This window comes from Palaemon carinicauda, chromosome 5 (genome assembly GCF_036898095.1).
Source record: "Palaemon carinicauda isolate YSFRI2023 chromosome 5, ASM3689809v2, whole genome shotgun sequence".
Classification (NCBI taxonomy): Eukaryota; Metazoa; Arthropoda; class Malacostraca; order Decapoda; family Palaemonidae; genus Palaemon; species Palaemon carinicauda.
The window spans coordinates 178,678,988-178,706,492 of record NC_090729.1 but is presented as its reverse complement, the minus strand read 5'-3'; the positions used below and the strand labels follow the sequence as shown (position 1 = coordinate 178,706,492).

General features: G+C 38.9%; 1 protein-coding gene across 3 annotated transcripts in view; it reads right to left on the bottom strand.

The window, feature by feature from the left end:
- Positions 1–10,892: 10,892 nt before the first annotated feature.
- Positions 10,893–27,505, bottom strand: part of HDAC11 (Histone deacetylase 11) — a 53,795-nt gene continuing 37,182 nt past the window's right edge. For all 3 annotated transcript variants that reach the window (XM_068374393.1, XM_068374395.1, XM_068374394.1), the window contains 3 exons: positions 17,109–17,275; positions 16,689–16,797; positions 10,893–14,011 (listed from right to left, as the gene is read on the bottom strand). In XM_068374393.1, coding sequence (XP_068230494.1) covers positions 13,847–14,011; positions 16,689–16,797; positions 17,109–17,275 — 441 coding nt within the window. In that variant the 3' untranslated portion in view covers positions 10,893–13,846. The remainder of the gene's footprint in view (positions 14,012–16,688; positions 16,798–17,108; positions 17,276–27,505) is intronic.

Genomic DNA, 27,505 nt, shown 5'->3' with positions numbered 1-27,505 from the left:
GCCCTTTCCACACTATCGACCATGCTTGACGGGTAATTAGTGATACCAGATCACAGTAGGTAGTGAGAATGAAGGTTGATGACGTCAGGAGTGGGAAAATCACATGCATGGATCTGGGAACAAAGTGTCAGATCCTTGCCTGTGGTTTTCCCGCTTCTGACGTCATCAACCGTCATTCTCACTACCTATTGTGGTGTGGTATCACCGTTTGCCCGTCGAGCATGCTCGATAGTGTGGACAGGACTTACGGAAGAGCCAATCAAACAGCTCCTCTACTAGGGTAGTGCCATTAGTGTGCACTGAAAGTATGACTATTATGAGGTCTTTGCAGCGACCTTTTGAATCCTAGTGGCAAAAACTGTTTAGTCATGTCTACCTTATTTCCCAGCTTCCCTTCTTCCATGTTACTGTTCAACCTCTTTCAACTTCATGTTACAAGGAAAAAATAGACTTCAAAGAAATGAATGGCTAAACATGAAAATACAATTGATAAGAAAGTAGTTTCCCTTTAAAAAATAAAATCAGTATTATTCAAGGATCACAATATCAAATTACAATTACAGTATACATGTATATACATGGGTTAATACAATTCTAGCAGTAAGACTTATTGAGAGTGTGTGAGTTTGTTCACAGATCGAAAACTTTATGACAAATAATCTCAAATACAGTACAGTCACGCATAGGGACACTAATCATATGAAAACTAAATATTTTCTATTAAATTTTGGCAATCAACTTTGCAAACTCCATGTCAGAAGTTGTAGAAAATACAAGAGAACATAATTCTATCCCCACATTACAAAAAGAATAGCAGGTTTAATAAATTCACTACATTATATATTACCACATAACTAGGCAGTAAAATACAAGGACAAGCACACATTTTCAATATAACCCTGTCTAACATACCTGTGAAGTCTATACAGACTGGCACTTTAAAAAATTTCAGAGGCACTAAGAGATTAAATTCTATCAAGAACTTGTGAGAGGTACTAAAACGCCCTAAGCTATTTCCATGCATTTATACACTAACTAGAATTAAAATAGTTTGCCTTTAAGATAAACATGGGTAATTTAGCCAAGTTAAATTATAGTAATTAATAAAGCTCATCTGAAATTTTCAAATTTAAAAAAATATATTTAATATCACAGAAACTCTACAGTGCAGGAATTATTACATTAAAATTTCAAAAAAATATCCTGACTGTATCCCTCATCAATTATGAACTGATGTGAAAAAAAAATATATACAATACTGTATGGCATATACATTGATATCAGATCATACAATCAAGTTCAGTAACAAATATCATATGATAATCCTATAAAATTTCCAATTAAACATTTAAATCTTCATCACATTCCCAGAATACATTAAATTCTTCATCTGTTTAAGTAACCTGTGTTGCACAACCAAACGTGCCATCATTCTGGCAGAGCAGTTAAAGAATCCTTACTCTCTACAATGGTGAACATTGCCCTTTAAAAGAATGCACAGCCTTAAGATGACCAAACATTACTTTTCTAATGGATTTTTTGTTTTGTGTCTCAAGTACAACAGTCCCTGTATTCATGAGTCAATGGTTATAAATCTCCTGGAGAAATTTTTAATTCACATTAGTTAGAGGAGGAGTGATAGTTAGTGAAAGAAAATTTTGTTAGGATTGCAAGTGATGTGTGTGGCAAGAAGTTTGTTGGAGGCAGCATGAGGAAGGGCAGTGAATGGTGGAATGAAGGAGTGAAGGTAAAAGTGGAAGAGAAAAAGAGGACTTTTGAAGAATGGCTGCAGAGTGATAGTATAGAGAAGTATGAAAGATATAGAGAGAAAAATGTGGAAGTAAAGCGCAAAGAGGGCCGCTGACCTGGGTGGGGTCAGGGATTGGGTCATTCATATGAAGAGAATAAAAAGTTTTGGAAAGAAGTGAAGAGAGTAAGGAAGACCTAGTTCAAGAATTGAAGAGACAGTGAAAGATGGAAATGGAAAGTTGTAAAAAGGAGAGGAGGCAAAGAAAAGGTGGGCAGAATATTTTGAAAGTTTACTGAATGTTGAGGATAATAGGGAGGCACATAAAATTGCTTGTTGCAGGTGTCAAGGTGCCGGTGATGGGAGATGAGAATGAGAGAGATTACTAGAGAGGAAGTGAGGAGAGCACTAGATGAAACGAGAGTAGGAAAAGCATCTGGTATGGATGGTGTGAGCTGAGATGTTGAAGGAAGGGGTTGTGACTGTACTTGAATGGTTGGTTAGATTGTTTAATGTGTGTTTTCTGTTGTCAATGGTACCAGTAGATTGGGTTTGTGCGTGTATTATACCGCTATATAAGGGTAAGGGAGATGTGCATGAGTGCTGTAATTCAAGGGGGTATTAGTTTGTTGTGTAGTTGGAAAAGTGTATGGTAGAGTACTGATTAATAGGATTAAGGATAAAACAGAGTGGATATGAATGTGTTGAGGTGGTTTGGCCATGTTGAAAGAATGGAAAATGGCTGTCTGCTAAAGGTGATGAATGCTAAAGTTGTTGGGAGAAGTACAAGAGGAAGGCAAAGGTTTGGGTGGATGGATGGAGTGAAGAAAGCTCTGGGTGATAGGAGGATAGATGTGAGAGAGGCAAGAGAACGTGCTAGAAATAGGAATGAATGGCGACCGATTGTAATGCAGTTCCGGTAGGCCCTGCTGCTTCCTCCAGTGCCTTGGATGACAGCGGAGGTAGCAGCAGTAGGGGATTCAGCGTTATGAAGCTTCATCTGTGGTGGATAATGGGGGATGGTGGGCTATGGCACCCTAGCAGTACCAGCCCAACTCAGTCGAGTCCCTTGTCAGGCTAAGAGGAACGTAAAGAGGAGAGGTCCTCTTTTTTGTTTCATTTGTTTGATGCTGGCTACCCCCAAAATTGGGGCAAGTGCCTTGGTATATATATGTATGCATGTTAGTAAAACTATGAATACACTAATACAGCGTATGGAGTATTTTCAATAAAAATATAAATACTGTGTAAACAATGATAAAAGCCAAATTGCAACTAGGGAACAGATGATTTATCTCAGCATATTTAATCACATTTTAACAAAACAGGTTGAAAAACGTTATATATGGGAGTTTATAAAAATTGGGAGATTAATCAGGAGTAAAATCACAAATTCTCCAACAAGTTCTAAAAGTACTTGAATTTTTTTTTTAGTCTTCTAAGATTTTTGTTGGTTGAGAACAGAACTTGCACACATGGGACTACTGTACACCCTTTACTTTCAGTTTAAATTTTAAGACAATGACTATCTTTTATGTACAGTACTATATATCACCATTGTTCACTAAATGCTTTAATGTCACCTAGATCAACAATCATACTAATACCAAAGTACAAGAGAGACCCTAACAAAGTTTGTTTTTATAACTGCTAATACTGAAAAGATAACTTTACATTCTTTGCTCACTCAATGTCTACTAGTATTATGAACTTCTCTCAAGTGCAATGACATTCTCATTATAAACTTTTTGTAATCGCTTAAAAAAAAAAAACTGCTGGCAAAAGATCGTTGGTTTTGATTTGGATACTCAACATGCAAATGACCTGGTTTACTGACACAGTAGTAAGTTACAACCAACTAATAGTTTAAGTAGACCACTGAGTTATCCTTCCTAAATCTTAGAGGGTTGTTCAGAATGGTTGGTTTTCAATCAACAGATCTTATACAATATCTATTTGGTAATTGAATTATAACTTTCCTATCACATTTTTTCATTAATTATTAATAAACAAACATGCACCAATAAATATAGTCCAAAAACCCTTAAACAAAGAATAACATTAGTGACATGTCCACATACCATACACAACCATATAAGTACTGTATTTACATTCCACATGACAAGTCCATTGCCTGTCGCCTTTACAACTATTTACAACCAGCTTCTTAATTTCAAGAAATGCTTTTCTTCCCTTTCACAATTTAAAATATCCTTCATTGTACATTAAATTAAATTAGCTAATTACAATTCAATTTCAGTCATATTTCAATATCTTTTGGTAAAGAAAGTGAAGGAACATTTTCTTAGTTGCAATATACAAAATTAGAGTTCCAATTCCACTTAACCCATAATTATATTACAAACCAAAATTTGTCCATCTCCCAAATGAACAAATTAAAACTCAAAAATAATGTGAAAGGCCTGTTTGAACAACATAACTATAACCCTCTGGAAAGGAAAATCTTATAAAACAACCAAATAAATGCTAAAATATTAGAAAAAACACTTGTCACTGAAGCTGAGTATAGAATTAAGTTCCTTATAAAAGATAAAGTTTTAACTTATAATTAATTTGCTATGAAATGTTCAGACAAAAGAATATTCTTTGAATAATTAAATAATAATGTGCCTGAATAGTGAGACCTACCAAGTCCACCTGTCAACTTAGCTAAGTTTTTAAATGTCTTTCATTACCAATGGAATGTGGGATAGCAGTAGGGAGTAAGTACTTCCTTTCTTCCATCTTGTTGTCCAACCTCTTCTAACTTTACCTTGTAAAGTAACTAGGGTTTTACCCTGTATGCACTTGGGGATTTCATGCCCTAATAGTTGCCAGTGTCAGGTAATATAGCCCAAATCCATAAATCAAATCTAAATAAGACACTAAGATATGACCAAAGTAAGGAAGAAAATTGAAGGCACAAATTTTATCACCACAATAAGGAGCTGAATCGCTGATAGGTCCTGTAATGATAAGACAATGCGATATGATACTTGTGTATGCTTAGATGTATCCTCTACCATCTTAAAAGATATCCTCATATTGCACTTGAGAAAATTACTTAAACATTTGACGTATATAACTTAGGAAATTTACATACTGGTAATTTAGGGTGCCATAATGATGGAGTGATAGACTTATGAATTTGGGTCACAAATGCCCAATGCTGAGGACTGAAAGGCCGTTCAGCACCCTTGTGTAACTGAAAAAATCCTACAGTTGCACTATGAAGTTAAAGTTAAGAGGTTGAACAGCAATATGGAAGAAAGGAAGTGAGAACAGGTGTTGTCAAGGCTAAAAATGTGATCAAGATGGAGGCTTTAGGAGAGGATGATTTCTTTGTCAGCCTAGAATCATCCTCAGAGACCAACCATCCTACTGCCACCATAAAGACTAAAGATTAATCAGTTATGGATTACCTCTCTTAAATAGAAGATAGCAAATATCATCCGACATCTCCAGGATCTTGACATTAAAACTATTACTAAAATTTTGTTTGAAAATCAATGAAGAGCGTAAAGCTCTCATTTCATGAATACTAACCTTATCTTGGGAGGTTTCACCATCAAGCACATTACTTTCTCGCCTCTTCCCCGGACTAATACAAAATTGTATCTATCGAAACTAGCTCCTAATAAATAATTGGACAAGAACAGTAGGGACAAATGTAATTATCACAATTTTGGATATGAAGTACAGTAAAGGAATGAAAAAAAATATTATGTATAGAAGTTTCCAACTGTTGATATTTGGGTCTTCAGGCCAAATCATTAGCAAATAACAGGGCCCAGCCTTCTGTGAGCAATGTGACTTGAAAGACATGAAGCTCATTGACTCATCGTGAGAAGGCAAATACAGTGTCAAGAGAAAAACCATCTTTAAAGTAATATCTAGTAATGAAGCCCTTTTTTAATAATTCATATGGGTTTGAGATTAGTTTCTCAGAACCAGAAAGAAATTCCCAAGATTTAATTAGATTAACATTTGAGTCTTAAAAGCCAAATACTTTAGCAACTAGGCCATTCAGCCCTTTATTAGAAATATTAAAGTTGGTAAATAATCTTTATTGTAAATTTCAAACTTGTCGCTCTCAGATTAGAATAAAATAAAATATTTATTCTGAAAAATAATTCTCTTTAAAGGACTAAATTTATTCTATAATTATTTCATGAAAAAAATAGAAAATTAAAGAGTTTTTCTTTCAAGGTAAAAACATGTACAATATTAAAATAGTGCTGTAACATTTGTCCAACAAATATTATAGTACAACACTGTCCTTCCTTGACCAAGGATAATGGACATTCATAAAGTCTTTAGTTGGTCTTCATACAAAACTTCGACAAATACACTGATGGTTTATCAACAATTTTCCATTTGATGTAAAGTTATTATAACTTTATTACCAGTGCTTCAATCATCAATTTTTTGATGCGTTCTTCAGTCACAAAATGAAATATATATTTTGGCAGGAGTCCCAGATAAGAAAACAACTTGCCTTATTTAATTGATGTTGGGCTAAACGCCAAAATGGCAGCACCTGTAGTTGGTGCAAACTTAATGGCCCAGCAACGGAAGTCATCTATTCTGACTTAACTAGTGTTAAACTTATCACCATGAAGCATCCAACACCAAAAATAAAAACTCCTAAATCAGTGTAAAAAAAAAAAACTGAAATTGAAAAACTGGCACTTACATTCAAATGGTGCTGACAACTAAAAGATATGCAGGACTATCAGTTAAGCTTAGTTTCTTAAGAGTGCTATAAAGGGGATTTTGACGAAGGAAAAATCTATTTCTGGGGAGAGACCTGTGGAGGCCGGTGAAAAGAGTCCTTCTTATATATCTTTTCTGATAAAACCTTCCAATTATACCAGAGAAAGATAAAAGCATTGAATGCTGAGGTTACAACCCTCGCGCGAGCACCTTTTGGGTGTCGTGTATAAAGCAAAGGCGCGTGAAAACCACTATTCACAGGTTGTCTTCCATTTAGTTAATTCCTTCGTCAAAGGGATGGGCCGATACAAAGGCCCTAGCCAACCACCAGCGCCACACCACCCACGCCACGACGTGAGCGCCATCTGAACAACATCCTTCTTTTTGGACTACTTAGAGTCAAATTTTTTTGTGGTGCTCTCGACCTTAAACAATATAAAATATAAAGGAAAACATGCATTAGGTGATGAAAAACTATTTACATTCATACTGAAAGAATATTAAAACATTAATCTTTACCCATTCAGTATCATGAATATTTCTTTATACTCTTAGTGTAAATATGGTAATTTTACTACAACATTGCTTTCAGATGCAAAACTTATTTCCAATAACTATGGATACCAAGTCATATTGCTACAAAAAATTATGTCATCATGCAAACTTCAAATTTCCAAAGAAAGTTTTTTCTAATTTATTTTCAATAGCTTCTCCCATTACAGGAGACAACAAAATTTATATATGCCGTATAAGATATTATTCAGTTCACATTCCATCTTGTTTGATGCTTATACAAAAACGATGATTTTGAACACTGAAATACAATGCAAGAGAGCACCTTTACCTACCATTAAAAATCATTATCTATCTATCTATATACCAAGGCACTTCCCCCAATTTTGGGGGGTAGCCGACACCAACAATGAAACAAAACAAAAAGGGGACCTCTACTCTCTATGTTCCTTCAGCCTAATCAGGGACTCAACCGAGTTCAGCTGGTACTGCTAGGGTGCCACAGCCCAACCTCCCACATTTCCACCACAGATGAAGCTTCATAATGCTGACTCCCCTACTGCTGCTACCTCCGCGGTCATCTAAGGCCCCGGAGGAAGCAGCAGGGCCTACTGGAACTGCGTCACAATCGCTCGCCATTCATTCCTATTTCTAGCACGCTCTCTTGCCTCTCTCACATCTATCCTCCTATCACCCAGAGCTTTCTTCACACCATCCATCCACCCAAACCTCGGCCTTCCTCTTGTACTTCTCCCCTCAACTCTTGCATTCATCACCTTCTTTAGCAGACAACCATTTTCCATTCTCTCAACATGGCCAAACCACCTCAACACATTCATATCCACTCTAGCCGCTAACTCATTTCTTACACCCGTTCTCTCTCTCACCACTTCGTTCCTAACCCTATCTACTCGAGATACACCAGCCATACTTCTCAGACACTTCATCTCAAACACATTCAATTTCTGTCTCTCCATCACTTTCATTCCCCACGACTCCGATCCATACATCACAGTTGGTACAATCACTTTCTCATATAGAACTCTCTTTACATTCATGCCCAACCCTCTATTTTTTACTACTCCCTTAACTGCCCCCAAAACTTTGCAACCTTCATTCACTCTCTGACGTACATCTGCTTCCACTCCACCATTTGCTGCAACAACAGACCCCAAGTACTTAAACTGATCCACCTCCTCAAGTAACTCTCCATTCAACATGACATTCAACCTTGCACCACCTTCCCTTCTCGTACATCTCATAACCTTACTCTTACCCACATTAACTCTCAACTTCCTTCTCTCACACACCCTTCCAAATTCTGTCACTAGTCGGTCAAGCTTCTCTTCTGTGTCTGCTACCAGTACAGTATCATCCGCAAACAGCAACTGATTTACCTCCCATTCATGGTCATTCTCGCCTACCAGTTTTAATCCTCGTCCAAGCACTCGAGCATTCACCTCTCTCACCACTCCATCAACATACAAGTTAAACAACCACGGCGACATCACACATCCCTGTCTCAGCCCCACTCTCACCGGAAACCAATCACTCACTTCATTTCCTATTCTAACACATGCTTTACTACCTTTGTATAAACTTTTCACTGCTTGCAACAACCTTCCACCAACTCCATATAACCTCATCACATCCCACATTGCTTCCCTATCAACTCTATCATATGCTTTCTCCAGATCCATAAACGCAACATACACCTCCTTACCTTTTGCTAAATATTTCTCGCATATCTGCCTAACTGTAAAAATCTGATTCATACAACCCCTACCTCTTCTAAAACCACCCTGTACTTCCAAGATTGCATTCTCTGTTTTATCCTTAATCCTATTAATCAGTACTCTACCATACACTTTTCCAACTACACTCAACAAACTAATACCTCTTGAATTACAACACTCATGCACATCTCCCTTACCCTTATATAGTGATACAATACATGCACAAACCCAATCTACTGGTACCATTGACAACACAAAACACATATTAAACAATCTCACCAACCATTCAAGTACAGTCACACCCCCTTCCTTCAACATCTCAGCTTTCACACCGTCCATACCAGATGCTTTTCCTACTCTCGTTTCATCTAGTGCTCTCCTCACTTCCTCTATTGTTATCTCTCTCTCATTCTCATCTCCCATCACTGGCACCTCAACACCTGGAACAGCAGTTATATTTGCCTCCCTATTATCCTCAACATTCAGCAAACTTTCAAAATATTCCGCCCACCTTTTCCTTGCCTCCTCTCCTTTTAACAACCTTCCATTTCCATCTTTCACTGTCTCTTCAATTCTTGCGCCAGCCTTCCTTACTCTCTTCACTTCTTTCCAAAACTTCTTCTTATTCTCTTCATATGACTGACCCAATCCCTGACCCCACCTCAGGTCAGCTGCCCTCTTTGCCTCACGTACCTTGCGCTTTACTTCCACCTTTTTCTCTCTATATTTTTCATACTTCTCTATACTATTACTCTGCAGCCATTCTTCAAAAGCCCCGTCTCTCTCTCTCTCTCTCTCTCTCTCTCTCTCTCTCTCTCTCTCTCTCTCTCTCTCAAAGAAAAAAAAAACCAGCAGCCATCTTACAGCTAAAGAAATTTTTGGCTATATCGCAAATGGTAGCATCACCTTCTCTATTACCGCCCGAGAATAATGCATGTATAAGATTACATGATCGCAGTTAGTCAAATGTCGATGTCAGGTCATCCATCCATCGCAAGACACATCCTAATAATAATAATAATAATAATAATAATAATAATAATAATAATAATAATAATAATAATAAAAATCTTAATAATAATAATAATAATAATAGTAATAATAATAATAATAATAATATTAATAATAATAATAATAAAAAAAAATAATAATAATAATAATAATAAAAATAATAATAATAATGATAATAATAATAATAATAATAATAAATCATTATGAAATGAAATATATATTCACTTAATAAATCATTATGAAATGAAATATATATTCACTTAATTGCTCACATAATATACACAACTATATTTTACCGAAGCATTTTATGAAATAATTGACTTACTGTAAAACTTTTTTTTTGAAGAGCCACATTTCTTGCAAAGAAATTTCTACCATACAGTTTTCAAGCTGTGATAAATATTTTTCTTTTGACTAAAGACTATTAAAGCTAAGAGAATAATGCATCTAATCTTAAGTGTTTCTCTGCAATGATTTGAATTTTAAAGCCACTTCACAAAAAGATTTTTCTTCATATGAGCATTGTTAGAGCTATTTTCCTCAATAGATTCTTAAAACTGCCAGCTTTAAAATGTTTCTTTCATTGCTTTTCTTAAGGCAAAAATTCTCCACTGGTTAAGCTGAACAAGTTTCCTCTGAAAAGAGTTTATGGGTTTTCTACAGCTGCAAAATCATAAATTCTTTGTAATTTGTATTTTTCCTAACTATATAAAATTGAGTCTTTTAGATAGGCGTACGTCTTAAGTGCAAGCTGGAATGGTCATTGAATCTCTAATAAGCTAGGAGTGGGAGGTAGATGAAATGTATTTCCATGCAATCATCCCTTCATCAACAACAGCTTGCCAAGGGGAAGTATCCAATTTAGAGAGAGAGTAAACACTGACACTCCACAAGTTTCACAGTAGAGTAAGATGATAATCGAGTGTAAAGAATAGAGGACAATCGGACCACAACAGGAAATTCCCTCATTAAGTACTAGCCTCCTGGCTAGTACAGTGGTAATGTGTTTGTCTCGCATTCGCGTGGCAAGAGATCGATCCCCGCCCAGGGCTGTGAGTTTAAGCTGTTTACTGGGGAGGCTACTGCTGTGGTAGGGCACCACAGTGGGGGGTTGGGCTTGCCCGGCTGACGTTCTGGTGAGCATCTATTCTGATGGAACTGGAACTGAAACCAGACACCTTTAGACACCTTTAAGTAGGAAAATTCCAAGCATACAACGTAATGTTCAGAGACATGTTCATCTTCCTGATCACCAGCGTGATCTCTTCAGGAGGGAGACTATGTGCAATCATACCATTCACTTAGTTCACAATACAACAGACAGATTTAAATCCTCCAAGGAACATATTTCTGCTGTTAAGTGAATGGACTCACAAAACAGAAAATAAAACAAACACTTATCGCAAGCTAAGTAAAAAAGGATTCAACAGTCGAAAGAGCAGCAACGAGTATGTCCGTACTCTTTGCGATCAAGAATAAAAAATTATGTGATACAGTCAAGCAGATGACAACACCTATCTTGTTAAAAGATTCAAGGGCCGTTCTAGCTTGCGCTGAAGATATACTGCTATTTAAAGGTCAATGGTTTGTATACAAACAAAATACCTTGAGAAAACCCTGAAATAAAGTGAGATGTACCTAAATTAACCAATGGAAGCCAAAAGCCTAATTAACCAACACTATTTTAACAAATGCTGTATTACAATTTAGGAACAGTAAAATACTTTACAGCTAATTATTTTACCCATACTTTATAACAATTCCACTCAGAAAAAAATGCCACCTTTATGTAATATGCATTATACTGATTTTCAGTCCTACAAAACATATTAAAAATAAAAACTCTTAACATAATTAATACAAACCTCAATGATATAAGCAAAGATTTTAGCCATTTACCATAAAGCAATCACATAAAAGTCATATCCAATGGCAAAATGTTTACCTAAATAAAATTAGTTACAAAAATCAAACTAACAACAGTTTTTCTTAAAAATAAATATATAAAATATCACCAAATACATTCCTCTTAAAATAGAATTAATTTCTAAATCATATCACAGGATGGATGCCATCATATAAAAAGACCACATTTTGAGTAATAGACTTCCAACAGATGGGTACAGAAAAGCAAATTATCATTTGTAAACAATTTTCTACTCGCGTAGATCTTATACTTAACAGAAAAACTATTTGGTGGGATTTTGAGTTTTGAACAGAAACCTTTCCAAGAACATTTGCTACAAACATTTCTCAACAAATGGCATAATATGTTTGCATAAAAGTCATTATTTAATTGCAAATAATAGCACTACTGAGCAAGACAGATTTTGACTTATCTATTTACCGAAATATCAATACAATAGTGATACTTGAAAAGATGATGAAATCTGGAAGTTGGATACTAAAACTTAAATACCACCAAATGAAGCAGAAAGTTCAGAGTATCTGGAGATACACTTTGTACCGTCATGTATATTTTAATGAGCAGAACTTTTTGCAACAGCCATTAATGAAACCAAGTTACTGTATACCGGTTCTATCCAAAACCAATATAAGTTTTTGCTTATTCCAAGTGCTTCAATTCATGGCATTCCACATGTTCATTCTCTCATTTAATCCTTTTTCATGTGACTAAACATAATACAATTTAAAAATACTGTACAAATCTTTGATTCTTATGGCTCAACTCCCACACAGTTCTATGAAACGAGCCCTCTACATAGGTGAGGGGGTGTTTCTGATACAAAATAATTTTCATAAAGAATATTTAATATAAAGTATATGTACAGAAATATCTTGGAAGTAATAACCTTCACTAAATTATACAGTCCCTTCAGATATGATTCCTGAAGTATACAACCAATGGATACTGAAGATCCCAATATAGAATGAATTACGGTAACACAAAACCAAGTGACATACAGTGAAACTATATCAAAGATCAGGAAACACTACCTATGCAAAATCCTTAGGAATCCTGCTAAGAAAAAAATGATTCACTATTGTAAATTAAATGACTACCAAAAATAACTTTGAAAGTAAAGACAGGATTTTACAGTGGAAGATTAAGAACTACATATAAGTTTCATTCCAGATTACTGAAAATCTGGCATATCATAAACAATAAGAAATTCCTAAAATTCAGAAGGATGGACGGCCAAACATTAGGCAAGTCAGGAAAATGTTGGTTCCAGTATATTCTACTTACCTTGAAGTCACACTGGCTTTCCAAAAGTAGAGTACAGATATGAATTTTCAAACAATATGATTGAGAATTGAATGATGTTTTCCATATATGAGCTACAGGATTTAATGCAAAGGAACTATACTTTGAAAGACTGGAATTTCCACATCTATAGATATACATGATGTAATTTCAATCAATATAAGTTCCTAGAAAACAGAATTGTCACTGGAAATGGAGAGTTCAGCATCAAGGACAGTAGGAACTGTTTAAAGCCGCTCTAGTATAAAATAGGCGTATAAAACTTCCCGGCTGTCATCTCCTTACCAACCTGAAACCCTGAATAGTATCTGAACTTATTTCAGGTCAGACCAGAAGGTTGGAAAGTTAAGCTGCCAACAGAGATGACCCTAAAGAATACAGCCGCTTTCCATTACATACAATGAATTCTTCTTTACATAAAAGATACTGTGGTAAAATAGTATAATAAAGACATTCAAAATTAAAACAAGACTTGATAATATAAAGGTCTGAAAATGCTGTAAAACTTTAAGTAAAATTATTCAAAGCTTAACAAAAGATGAAGAAATATATGGATTAATATTTGATAGCACCATAAATGAAAACCATAATTAATATTAAGTAAAATATCTAATAAAAACTTAAAGGCTTAACATATACACATTCCCAACTTATTGTTGAAACAGATCAACAAGCACTGTTAAATATTTGATGAAAGCTAACAAAAATAACCAAGAAGCTATACTGTATGTATTACACACCTTCTTAATAATACTTTCAATATCATCCCTTAGAGCCATAAGATGGAAATTATTCCAAGACATTGAGTACAAGCTATGAAAAGTATCATAAATGCAAGATATTTTCATCAACTTCATCTCAGTCTTTCTAAAGTAAGAGAAAATGTAGCTTTGTTCACTGCACAGACATGTCAATAAACGCTTTCTTATTTAAATTAGTAATGGAATCTGCAATGACAGCCGCTGTGGTACGTTGGTAGCCGCCACTTGTCACCATTACAATCGGAATTTTACGATGTGAAACTTTTTGGAACACTATCTCATCCCTTTTAATGATTCCCTGAAAATGTAGGAAAAATGTATATTATTTCTATGAACTTCCCTGGTGTTCATATAGCTTCTTCTCCAGAAGCTCAGTTTAATTGACATTCACCCATAAAAATTTTAAAACTTTAAAAATGTTAGCATTTTCTTTCCCATCAATAAACACGTGCCCTTAGTAAAGGAAGTAATATTTAATTGGTAAGTGGTAACTGACTTGTCAGTGTGCAAGTCTCATCAATTTGTCAGTTGTGATCAGACCTCTCCAGACTGTTTGCGTATTACTACGCATTAAGATGTCTTTACCTGGATTTATTAGCAATTGTTGCATGAAGTGATCCCCATTCCCTTTATATATCTTGTTGGGGACAATACTGTGACTTAAATAATCATTGGGAAGTGTGTTGCCATTACGGTATCTCTCATGGAATAATAAGTTTAAATGGTTATTGATAAAGTTAACAGTTCTAAGTGCTAAGGAAACTTGCTGTTAGTTCATGGGAAAAGCCAGAGAAGACTAGGCTAGTTGTGGATAAGTTGTTAAATTAGTATTACTATTGCAAAGAATGGCTACTTATTTTAGTTTCGTTTAGTCTCCAGGTCTCTGATGCCTCAAAGATGTTGAGACTTGTATCGGACTACTTTACTGTAGTCTGATACCTAACCATTTCATAAATTTCCTTATAACGTCCATCATTATGACTACTACGCAAGGTTATGGGACATACCATGTTAAAAACATGGCTTCTCGTCCGATCAGCAAATTTAATCAACGTTGGGTCTGGCCAGTACTTGGATGGGTAACCGCCTGGGAACATCAGATCATGTTAGCACAAAAATTTGCTAATTTACTAATTGCAAATTTGGGGTAATAAGCTCAGAAGTGTTTTAGGAAAACTTCTCTTTACAGTTAATGCTGGTGTTTTAGAAAGACTTATTTTAGCAGAGATGGCTAGGCTTGTTGATTAGAGAGATTATTATGTCACTTTCCACTCCAGGCTGTGTCTTTGCTACTGCCCTATGTAGTTAGATTTTTTTATATTACGAAGTTAATACCATTAACTCCTTTGGTTGTAACCCAGAAATTTATTTAATTCTTGGTTCAGAGTAATATTTCAGGCATAACCTACCCTGTTTCAAAGCCTATCCCTAGTGGTTTTAATGCACTTTTCAGTAAAGTCTAGCGATACAAGTTATCTACCAGATCAGAGTTCTTCTTGCAGAGCCTTGAATTCTGTATTAACATTTCTAGCCAATTTTTAAGCACTAGAATTTGTGAGGCTTAGAACTGAGATGGTAGCCTGAATCCCTATATCTCTTTTCTCGATAACAAGTACTTCCAAACCTCTGCTTATCCCTAATGGGCTGAGGTGTTAGTCCTCTTCTTGTGAAATAAGTGCTCTTTACTTCTCATCATTCCCACAGTTTTCCATGGTTCCACAGGTGTTTAACAAGTTCAGGATTTCTGTGAACAGCAAGATGGCACAAAAAGCTCTTTTCTGGCCATAGAGGGAATAATTCACAGATTTTTGGTACCTGTTGTCAGCGTGTCCAAGAAGGCTGCCATACAAAGCCTATTGACACAAAGAACCTTTATCAAAGGTGATTCATCAAAACCTATTCATGCTACATATGGCCACATGAAAACTGCACCATGTCTTCAGAAACAAAAAGCTTTAGCGGTAGCTCATTGGCATATCAAGTCAGTCAACTCAAAAGAATCCAGATTTGCTTATGATGATTGCTAGGCTCTAGGCCTCATAGTGGCTGCAGAGCTATTTACAGTAATTTTGAGTCAAGTTAATTTAAATTTCTTATCTGAGTATATGGAGTTTTAAATTTTAAAAATTTGGTACCAATTAAAAGTATCATTTAGATCAAGAACAATCATTTAGAGACAAGCTACAGTCCGATATTCTAAATAACTTTATATAATAATCTGGAGTTTCTTATTTCACACTGTATTTTGAGACAGTTGTTTGTTCAAGTAATTTAGACCAGATTATAAATCTTAAGCATAATATATTCCTTTTAATCCAATTTATCCTATCTCTTTCGTTCATTGTCATCCCACCTCCATAAATCCCACACTTAAACCTAACAGTTCCAACATTATTAATTTGCATGAGAAATTCCCAAAGGGCTTTTCATAACTAGAGCTGTTCATGAGTTATCAGGTCTTTCATTACAACAACTCAAAAATATGACCAGATAAATTACAAACATTAAAGATAGACAAAATGTTTTTGACGGTAGCTTTAAAAATCTTAAATATGTAGTTGTAGGTCTGTTCTACATTCTCTGCACAGTACTGTATTTTTGGATCGGGTCATGTGGATCTTTCATCAAATACCACAAAGTCAAGTAAGAATGGCTAATTCCCAAATTTGACAGGCTTCCATAATCTAAAATAATGTGGATACAAAGGTTTCTCTTTACTCTAAATATGTGGGTTGATCTATCCACATGTTTTATGTGGTTATATTTTCCCCAAGATTTCCTCTACGCATCAGTACTTCATATGTGATCTTCGGCTTCAAACAGTATGGTCTAATACACAATTAAATACATACTTTTTCAACTTACCGGGATGTTTTGATATCTTTTAAATGAGTTCTTAAGTCTTTAAAAATACAAACAAGCATCTTCTTTCTGAATCAATTCATGTAAAGTAAAACAAAAGACCAATAACATACCTGTTTAGTTACAGACAAGAGGCCTAATGAATCTCCTTCCATTATGTCTGTGCCAGCATTGTAGATTACAGCATGAGGACTGAACTCATTCAGGCCACCCTCGACATGGCTTTAAAAATAAATTGATTATCTGTGATAGTCATAGAAAATGAGTTGTTTCTATTTGAGGATAAAGTAACTATTGTTTGCAAACTAATGACATTCTTTGTTATATGGTTTATAATGCAAAAATGATTTCTTTAACACTGAAAGATAACAATATACTATAATCTTAAATAATTCAGTAAAATGAAGAATTACAGCCCAATTTCCTCCTAATCTACTTCAAGACTACGATCAATCAACGAAGTTTTCAGGGTACAAAATTATTCTTAAAATCAAGACTTTAATGTAATTATTGTATAAATTAATATTACTTACGTATCAACTTTCTCCAAATATTCGTCATCTTCTGTAAATGCAGACAGCTCAACTTTACGCTTTATTGCTTTCTTTGCGTAGGTGTCGTTGGGATAAATATGCTTATTGTACATGTCAAGAATATAAATGTCTTTACGATCTATGAAGTCGCGCTCGTGTCCATTACCCTACAACGAAATATTTCATATCAGGAAATAATTTCTTTAATACAATATATGCACAATAAACATTTTATACACAAAACAAAATATTTTCAAATACAGTACTGTACAGTACAGTAATTTGTATTTTTTCTTGCTATGCAAACCAGTCTTTTAAAATACGAAATGTCTTCAGTGGAGCTGAAACAGCCGTTGGATTGATAACAAGAAGGTTAATGACAAGTGGTGAGCTGGCAGAGTAGCTCTGCCTACTTTCCTGTCAAAAATCACAAATTTTAGGGAATTTGTATTTTTCCTAACAGTACTTACCTCGAACTACTTTCTTAGGAATACCTGGGATCTCCTCCCATCCGACCAGAGTTTTGTGTAGTTTACCCTAAACCCATTTTCTATGAGGGGTAACCTCAGGCGGAGTGATACGCACCCTGAGGCTAACCCCGTGTCAGAGAGCATGCCTGCTCAAGTCTCGACCTCCAGTAAGTTCTTGATAGCTGAGGTCTCTAAGGATACCAGGGGACACTCGGGGAAGGCAGGGTGGGCCATTACCCGAAAGTAGTTCGAGGTAAGTACTGTTAGGAAAAATACAAATTACCTAAAATTTGTAATTTGTTCCAACACGAAGTACTTACCTCTAACTACTTTCTTATGAGACATACTTTAGGAGGTGGGCGTGGCCCTAAACAGTTCTTGAGACCGTGCTGAGGAAAATCCAGAGACCTAGAAAGGAGGTTAGGTTGTGTTGACCCCATAGAAAATCAATCGAGAGGAAACTACACAAAAACCCATCTTAGTGTCTAAGAAACTCACCTGTGCAAGAAATCCTAGGGAACATGTCTTCCCCCTGTTGAGGTACTCGTCTCTGGCTCAGGGCCCTCTCAGAGCCCACTTGAAGCGGAAAAAAGGAAAGAAGGTACAAGGCGGTATAAGGAACGAACCTGTGTCTCTTGTGCTTGTTACCCGCGGTTATCACTGAGGCTATGCCTTTAAACCGTTTGGAGCACGGAAACGACGGTACCTAGTAAAAACCCGTCTAGGGATCTTCTTGAATAGTCCTTCAAATAGTGAGCCGTGAAGGTAGACTGGTTGGCCCAGGTGCCTGCCCTTAGGATCTGGACCACTGCAATATTCTTTTCGAAAGCCAATGTAGATCTCAGGCCCCTAATGTCATTGGGCCTGGGCTCCCCCGGCAGGAGGATTCCTGCCTTATTGTAGGCCCTGATGATGACCTGCCGCAACCAGGAGATGGTATTCTTCGAGACTGGCTTCTTCAAGAGGCCTGTGGAAACAAAAAGGCTTTTGATCCTGGGCCGGAGTTTGGCTGTCCTTTCCAAGTATTTCCTCACTGCTCTGACGGGGCACAGGCGCAAATCCTTCGCGTCTTCCGAACTGTAAGTTTACTTGTGAACGAAGGTTCTGGAGTGGGAGGTGAGACCTTCCGGACTCACCAGTGGTAGCTTATACACCCCCCCCTGGAACCCCCCCAAGCGGCGGCGCGAGCCCTAAACCCGGCCCCCTGGGCGGAGTTACCAGGGACGAGCGGGTTGACTCGGCAATGGAAGTCACATTTTTGAAGTTGTAATAGAACAAAAAATAACACAGAAGTGGTTGAGCTTACCTTGGTAGTGCAAGTTATGAAGGAATTACTGTGAAGGTGCAAATTGTTGGACATAAAGGTCTTTTTACTAGTAAATTCAATCTTCTTGTGCTCTCTTGGTTGATATGAATATTGAAAGATTCCAGTTAGTTTGTTTTCTGTGGAATAATAGTGATTGTATGTGTGTGTTCTTGTATATAGCCTACTCTGTTGAATTATGAAGTTGTTAGAATATTCCCTCCTAAGTGCTGTACATGGTCTCCTCGGCTCACGGGGGAAGGGTTGGAGGGTGACCCAGACTTTGAGTCCGGAAGGTCTCACCTCCCACTCCAGAACCTTCGTTCACAAGTAAACTTACAGTTCTGGAGAGGGAGGTCTCAACCTTCCGGACTCACCAGTGGTAGCTAGGCAGATGCTTCAGGGGGCTTGAAGATGAAGTCCAGCGACCACAGCATCGAAAGCTCCCCGTAAGCCGAGGAGAGCATAGTAAGAGCTGAAGACAGAGTCACTTCTCCAATTCATTCTGGACATGATTTCTTGTATCGATACTCCATTGTATAGCAGTCTTGATGAAGCTTGCCCCCTTATAGAGTGAAAATTCGTTGACTGTTTAGTTGCATTTGGGTCGGCTCTGAAAATGCACTCCCTAAAAAGTTGTCTCATTTTTTGTAGAGACATTATCTTGAAGTGTTCATCTAGCCATATGTGGTCTTTCCTGTCTATGTTTCTTTCCATACAGACTTTGTTGGTGTATTCCAAATAGAAGTTCAATTGTCTGACTGGACATATTTTTGGTCTGTTAGGAAGCTTCCTAAAGCTGATCTCTATTGGCGTGTAGTTGTTCTTTTGGTTTTTGGCCATGAAGGAAGGGTGGTTCCGTAAGACAATGTGTTCTGGGGTGAAGGTGCTCCTGGAAATGCTGAGATTGTTAAATTGATTAGCTCTTAAAGGGCAAGCTAAGGCTACTAGGAACAAGGTTTTCTGTGTCAGTAGTAAGGTAGAGTTATCTTTCGTGGTGTTGAGAAATGAAATTACTTTGTCTAGATCCCAGCCAGGGAACTGGTGAGAATTTCTAGGTTTCCTTCTATTAACTCCCGATATCATTGCTTTGACATATTTGTCCTCTGCAAGACAGTAACCTGGGAAATAGCCTGACAAGATAGGACCTAAAGCTGCTCTGTAGCTCTTCAGGGTGTTGTAAGACAGACCCTTGTCTATAAGGTGATTGAAAAATAAAATAATTGCTAACAGGGGAAATTTGTTGTCTCTTCCATACTCCTTGTGAATGAAACTTTTAAAAATGTTGTATAGGTTTTCATACTTGTGCAAGGAGCTGTCCCTCAAGCTGACAGCAATTTTGGAGCAAACCTCAGGAGGAAAGACGTTAGGGAGCTGATCCTTTAAATTTTGAAGGCGATCAAAGTTGATTGGAGCTTTGCTGAGGGTGAGATAAAATCCTTCAGAACTATCTGGTAGTCTTCGATCTTCACAATATATCGTTTGTGCTGCTTCGCGACTGACTTCACTAATGGAATCCATGGTTCCGTCCCCTGCGATATGGTGCAGAAAAGCATATTATTATTGCATTCTTTATTGATTTTAAAAGCTACTTTGTGTAGTAAGAATCCTGGTGGAAAGGCATAGAGGGGTGTTGATCCCTTCCAGCTAATCGTAAGTGCATTATTGCTGATGGCTTTTTGATTTGGAAGAGATGAACAAAACTTTTTGCACTTAGTATTGAAGCCATTTGAGAACAGATCTATTTCTGGGGTGAAATTGAAGTCAGAGCAGATTAAGGAGAATAGACTGTCACTGAGGGAAGTTTCTGTGTGAATGGAACCCAGGTCCCTGGAAAGTGAGTCTGCGATGGTGTTACTTACTCCCCTGATCCATCTGGAATTTATCTGTATGTTGTGATCCTTCATGGTACTAAGTATTTTCCTGACTAGTTCATGGGCTAACTTGTTTCTGATACTACCCTGTTTCTTTATCCAACAATTAGTAACCTTTGAATCAACATGTATTAAGACTACCTTGTTGTATAACCTTGTGATGAAGTGTTCCAAAGAATAGGAGCAAGCTAATAACTCTCTTACATTGATGTGAAGGGAGGATTCTTCATTTGTCCAAGTTCCATTTATTGAGAGCATATTACCCGCTATTACTAATGCACCTCCCCAACCCTGGTTGGAAGCGTCAGTAAAAAGTTCTGCATCTATCTGTGGTTTTGGAATGTTAATCTCTCTGTACATTTGTCTCTGTTCCCATGGCTTTAGGTATTTTTTTGAAGGTGTGGGGAATGATTTTGTGCCCTGAATTAAAATAACTGTGGTACCTGTGGAGATATTTAAGATGGAATCTTCCCAAGCTTGTATAGGATGCACTAAAATTTGAAGCTCCGATTAACATTTGATAGGAATGCAGGTCGGATTTAACAGAGTTGGAGAAAGCTTTGGCCAATTCGACACACTTCTCTATGTTTTTCCCACTGGGATTCATAGTTTCCTTAATCATATTGTAATGCACTCCTAAAAATTCAATTCTTTGAGTCGGTTCAATTGTAGATTTTTTAAGTGAGATATTCCATCCTAAGTCTGACAAGATCTTAATGACTAGCTGAATGTGATTTTTACATTTTACATAATCTTTTGCTAATATGAGAATGTCATCAAGATAGTTGAATATTAAGATGTTATATGAAGTTCTAATATACTTGATCACTGTGTACATTATTTTTGAAAAAATATAAGGTGCTGTCTTTAGTCCAAAGGGTATCACAGTCCATTTGAACTTCCTTTTACCTAGTTTGAAGGTTAGAAATTTCTGGCTACTTGCATGTAATGGAATGTGCCAATAAGCATCTTTTAAATCTAGTTTGCAGGCCCAAGAGTTTAGATGTAGATAGGGAAATATAGTATTGGCCTTGAGCATGGTAAAAGAAGGTTTTTTAATCATGGTGTTGAGCACTTTCATGTCAAAGATTAGTCGTACTGTTCCATCTGGTTTGAATTTATAAAATATGTGGTTGGAGTAGTAAAAGGAAGTTCTGGGGATCTGCTCTATGACACCTAGTTTTAGCAGTCTGTCACATTCACTTTCCAATATTTTACGCTTGTTAATTGAATAAAATCTATCTTTACCTGTTCTTTTTAATGACCTCTGGGCTTTAAGTATAAACGGAATTCTCACCCCTTCATTGATAATTTTACAAGCAAAAGAGGCATTAGGAAGCTTTCTCCAACTATCAATATTCATCAATAATGACTTACCTATCCTATAATCTGGGGGGCTCTGGGAGGAGTTATTCATTGGTTTTGAGGCTAAAGGCAAGGTCTCTTTACTTCTATCTTGATTTATAGCATTTGGCCCAATGTCATGATGGTCTGGTGCGGAGCAAAGCTCGTTATTATCTGGTGCTGAGCAAAGCTCATTAACCACTGGTGCTGAGCAAAGCTCGTAATTAACTGGTGCTGAGCAAAGCTCATTAACTGGTGCTGAGCAAAGCTCATTATTAACTGGTGCAGAGTAAACATCGTTATCAACTGGTGCATAGAATACTGGTGCTGAAAAAATTTCTCTTTGAACTGGTGCGGAGCATGGCTCAATTTCTAGGGTCTTTCTTTTCTCTGGCTCCTGAACTATTAGCTTGTCCATTTTGTGACCTCCCCCCCCTGTACCCACCTCGCCTATTACCTCTTCTAAGCGGCTGAGACTTGAATCTAAAGTTAGGGTTACCTTTGAGGAAACTGAACCTTCTTCCCTGAAATCTGCCCCCGAAGTTGAATTTCCTACCCCTGAAGTTTGCTGCCCCTCCTCTGAGGAGGGGACCTTTGTGAAAGCAGGCAGCAATGGCTGATTTTTGGTCTTCAGTTAAATTCCAAACTTCTTTAATGTCTGCTTTGATTATAAGATCTCTTACTTCTTCCTTGAGGTATCTAGGAAGTGCTCTGCTTCTGAAATTTCTTATCAAATTTTGTATGAGGTCTATGCTCCTCCTTAGGGGACCAATAATAATTTTGGACAAAAAATCAATGTCATTTACTTTGGAGGGGTATACAATGTGTGCCAGTGCTGCATGCCCTTGAAAGGCAGAAATACTCATTTTAATATTTTCAATGTCATAAAAAAATTTTCTCTTATAACTGTCATCAAATACCTTACCTTCAGGCCAGAAATTCAACTTTGGAGTATTAATTAATTTTAAAAAGTCTGAGAACTCCTTATTTTGACTACTAACAAAGAATTTATCCCGGTTATCACTATGGCCTTCACTGAAAGTTAATGCTACTAGTGAATTATTCAATTGAATTTTCCCTTCTCTATGAAAAGATGGTTCAGCTTTGAAATTGGTGGAAATATATGAAGGAATGGGTTTATTGAAGGTAAGAAGGTTGAAATCTTCGTAATCACTTTCGTCTCCATTATTATAAAAGGAAAAGAGGTCTAAATTTGCACTTTCAGGTAATTCAGGTGATCGTCTTGAGCGCTTAGTAGGAGGGGGAGCCTCATTCTTCTTAGCAGGTGAACCACTTCTGCCGAGATGAATGTTTAATATCAGTGATTTATTTACCATAGAATAATTGAAATTTTGTTCAACAGGTATAGTAAATATGGACAGCAGCGGACCTAGAAGGCTGAAGTCAGGCAATGGGGTTCACGACTCAAATAGCCCTCTTAGGTTAATTCAGTGCCATATTTAAGTGAATGATAAGTTTAAATCTGTTATTATTAATAAACTAGACCTGCCTCATATGTAACCCTTATCAGATAGCCCCCCAGGGCCTAGGCTAGTGTCGATAGGTTTAAAGCGAGAAATGTAAGCTCGAACTTACCTGTGGTCCAGCCTACTGCCTATTAAGCGCGTGCTTTTAATGTGTCAGGCAAGCAATTTGTTTTGTGTGCTTAATTATAATTTTGTAATATATAAAAATTGGAGTATTTAGTTTGTTTATACCGATTAATCGTGTAGTAATCATGCACATGCTTTGCTTAAGCTACTTACGCTATGTTCGGAAGTGCCTGCTCTAAGCATTCAAATCATAACAAGCTTACGTATGGGGGCCGCCATTTGCATTTGTGACGTCATTAGTCTAAATCAGCTGCTTTCCATATGACGTTTTCGTTGTAAACAGAATTTAAAACCTTACCTTTTCTGGATGATTTGCATAAGAGTTTGATTCTGTTGTAGTAACATATTTACGATATCAGAATTAGAAGGCATATCACTATCTGCAGTCGATTGTGTGCGTTTTTCGTTACTGATTACGTTCTCCTCTCCGCTGGAGTCTTCGCTAAGCCGATGCACCTCCGCGGAGGTAAGAATTTGCCTAGACATAATTAAGCCGTGGGCTGAGATATTACTCTGGTTGCTGAGTTCAGGATAATGAAAATCAGCAAATGTTGGGAGCAGCGGGAGGGAAAAAGAGGAGAACGTTCTGTGCCGAAGTCAACTTCAGAAATGTGACTTCCATTGCCGAGTCAACCCGCTCGTCCCTGGTAACTCCGCCCAAGGGGGCGTGGTTTAGGGCTCGCGCCGCCGCTTGGGGGGGTTCCAGGGGGGGGTGTATAAGCTACCACTGGTGAGTCCGGAAGGTTGAGACCTCCCTCTCCAGAACGGGGGATTGCCGGAATTGAGAAACCTTCAAATCTGGGGACCAACACGGCAGGATTCTGAGTCCTAGCTACAAAGGAAGGGACGAACTTTAACGTGACTTCTCGCCAACCTTTAGAGTGAGCCACTTCGTAGGACAGACCATGTATCTCGCCTACCCGTTTAGCTGACACTAACGCCAGCAAGAAAACCGTCTTGAGAGTGAGATCCTCGTCCACGATGTCTTTCAGGGGTTCGAACGGGGGTTCGGATAACATTTTTAGGACCCTTGCCACATCCCATTGTGGCACCTTCACAGCTTGCAAGGGGCATGATTGCTCAAAACTCTTAATGAGCATTGAGATATGTCTGGAGTTACCCAGGTCTATGCCTTTCAGGAGAAAAACTTGGCCGAGAGCAGCGCGGACTCCCTTGACGGCTGGGATGTACATGTTGACCGCGTCCCTGAGGTAAACTAGGAAGTACGCTACTGGCGGGATGGAGGCTTTCAGGGGCCTGATGTCCCTAGCGGCGTACCATTTGGTAAAGGTGGCCCACTTAGCCTGGTAGCTCGCTGTCGATGACCGTCGCAGATAGCCCGACATCTTCGTTGCTGTACTCGACGAATAGCCTTTCCTCCTCAGGAGACGCTCGATAACCTCCACGCGTGAAGGCGAAAGGACCGAGGATTCTCGTGGAATCTTTGGAAGTGTGGTTGCCAGAGAAGGTCTGGCCTGTTCGGAAGGGGCTAGGGCAGCTGTTGTGCTAACTCCCTTAGGTCCACGAACCATTCTCTCTCCGGCCACCAGGGCGCTACCAAAGTCATCCATAGGTTGTTTGTCCTTCTTACTCTGTTGAGGACCTGCCTGAGCATCCCGAAGGGGGGAAAAGCGTACACGTCGAGATTGTCCCAAGGATGTTGGAAGGCGTCCTCGAACGCCGCTTTTGGGTCTGGTACAGGAGAACAGAACACGGGGAGTTGCGTGTTCAGCCTTGTTGCGAAGCGGTCCATCACCGGAGAACCCCATTTCTGAATGACGGTCCTGGCTACTTCCGGGTGCAGAGACCATTTGAACCCTACCACTTGCCCCATCCTGCTGAGGCCGTCGGCGAGGACGTTCCTTTTCCCTGGAATGAACCTTGCTGAGATTCTGATCTGCTCCACTTTGGCCCACTCCAGAAGTTGTAACGTGAGGACGCACAGCTCCTTCAACCTTAAGCCTCCCAGTTTCTTTATGTAAGCTACCACCGTGGCGTTGTCGCACATCAACGCCATGGTGTTTCCCCGGAGTAGGTGTACGAACTCCTGGCACACTCTTTGTACTGCCCTCATCTCTAGTACATTTATGTGCTGTGTCTTCTCTAGGGCTGTCCAGTTCCCTCTTGCTGACTTCCCTAGGAGATGGGCACCCCACCCCTCCTTCGATGCGTCCGTGAACAGAAGCATCTCCGGAGGGTCAGCTGCAATGGGCATCCCTTTGAGGGTGTTCGTCCTGCAGCTCCACCATTCTAGGACCCGTTTCGTTTTCGGGAACACCGGGACCACTCTCTCTGTGGGGAGAGTCCGTTTGGTTCCAGCTTTCCTTTAGGTTCCATTGGACCTCCCTGAGCTTCAGCCTGCCCTGGGGGACCAGTTTCTCCAACGACAAGGTGGCTTATCAGTCTCTGCCAGTCCTTCGCTCTCCTGGGTTGGTCCGTCAGGAGGGGGCGGAGGACCTGGTCTAAGTTGTCCAGCCTGTCCATGGAGGGGAAGGCTTTCACCAACTGGGAATCCAGAACCATTCCGAGGTAGGTCGTCCTGGAGGAGGGATCAGTTGGGACTTCTTTAGGTTGATGGTGATCCCCAGAACGTTGCAGAATTGCAGCAACATCGCGCCTTGCTCCTTCAGTACTTCCTCTGAGGCTGAAAGTAACAACCAGTCGTCTAGGTAACGAATCAGGCGAATGCCCTGTTCGTGTGCCCAGACTGAGACCGTTGTGAAGACCCTCGTGAAGACTTAGGGGTCAGTGGACAGCCTGAAGCAGAGGGTCTTGAACTACAACGTTTGGTTCTCCCATTTTACCCGTAGGTACTTCCTGCTGGAGGGATGAACCGGGATTTGGAAGTAAGCATCCTTGAGATCTACTGACATCATGAAGTCCCCTTCTCTCAAGGACGCCAAGACTGACTTCAGAGTGTCCATTTTGAAGTCGGTCTTGCAGACGAACTTGTTTAGGGCTGAGAGGTCTATGACTGGTCTCCATCCTCCTGTCACTTTCTCCACCAGGAACAGTCTGCTGTAGAACCGCGGACCTGGACAGGTTCCATTGCCCCTTTTGCCAACATCGCTGAGACCTCTCCTTGCAGAGCTGTCTGTTTCAAGGGATCCTTGGGGGCTAGCCACTCCGCCTGCTGATCTGGCATCAGAGGTGTTAGGTCCACTAGGAAGGGCAACCTGTACCCTTCCTTCAGTACTGTCACGGTCCATGGATCTGCTCCGTGTTCTTCCCATGCTTGCCAAGAACGTTTGAGGCATCCCCCCACCTGAGGCTTCGGCAGGAGTAGGGGGCCTCCCTCCCAATCTTCTCCTTGAGGAGCGGCCTGAACGCCCTCTTCTGGACGCCGTGAACAATGGCCTATAGGCGGCTTGGGTTGAGGCTGATCCCCTACGGGAGGGCTGAGACGACTGGGACCAGGTTGTAGCAGAGTTGTCTCTCCTAGGCTGGCTAGGAGCTTGCCGAGGAGGGCACGGCGCGTCGACGGAGGACCTTCTGTACGTCGGCCTTCTGACCGGGTGGGGCCTGGTCTCGTACGGTTCCTTCAGCCTTCTAACTCTGTCCTTCGACTTCTCCACTGCCTTCAGGGGAAAGATCGCGTCTTCCCACAGGGTCAGGTTCCTCAGAGACATGGCCTCTCTGTCCGGAAGCCTCCTAGTAAGCTTGCTTAAGACGGTTTCCCTCCTCCGTAGGACCCAGTTGGCAGCCAGGGCTAGCGACTGGTAGGAGAAGAATTTCAGGGCCTTACCTCCCGAACTGATAAGTTCCTTGAGTAAGGCCTGGGTTTCCGGTACAG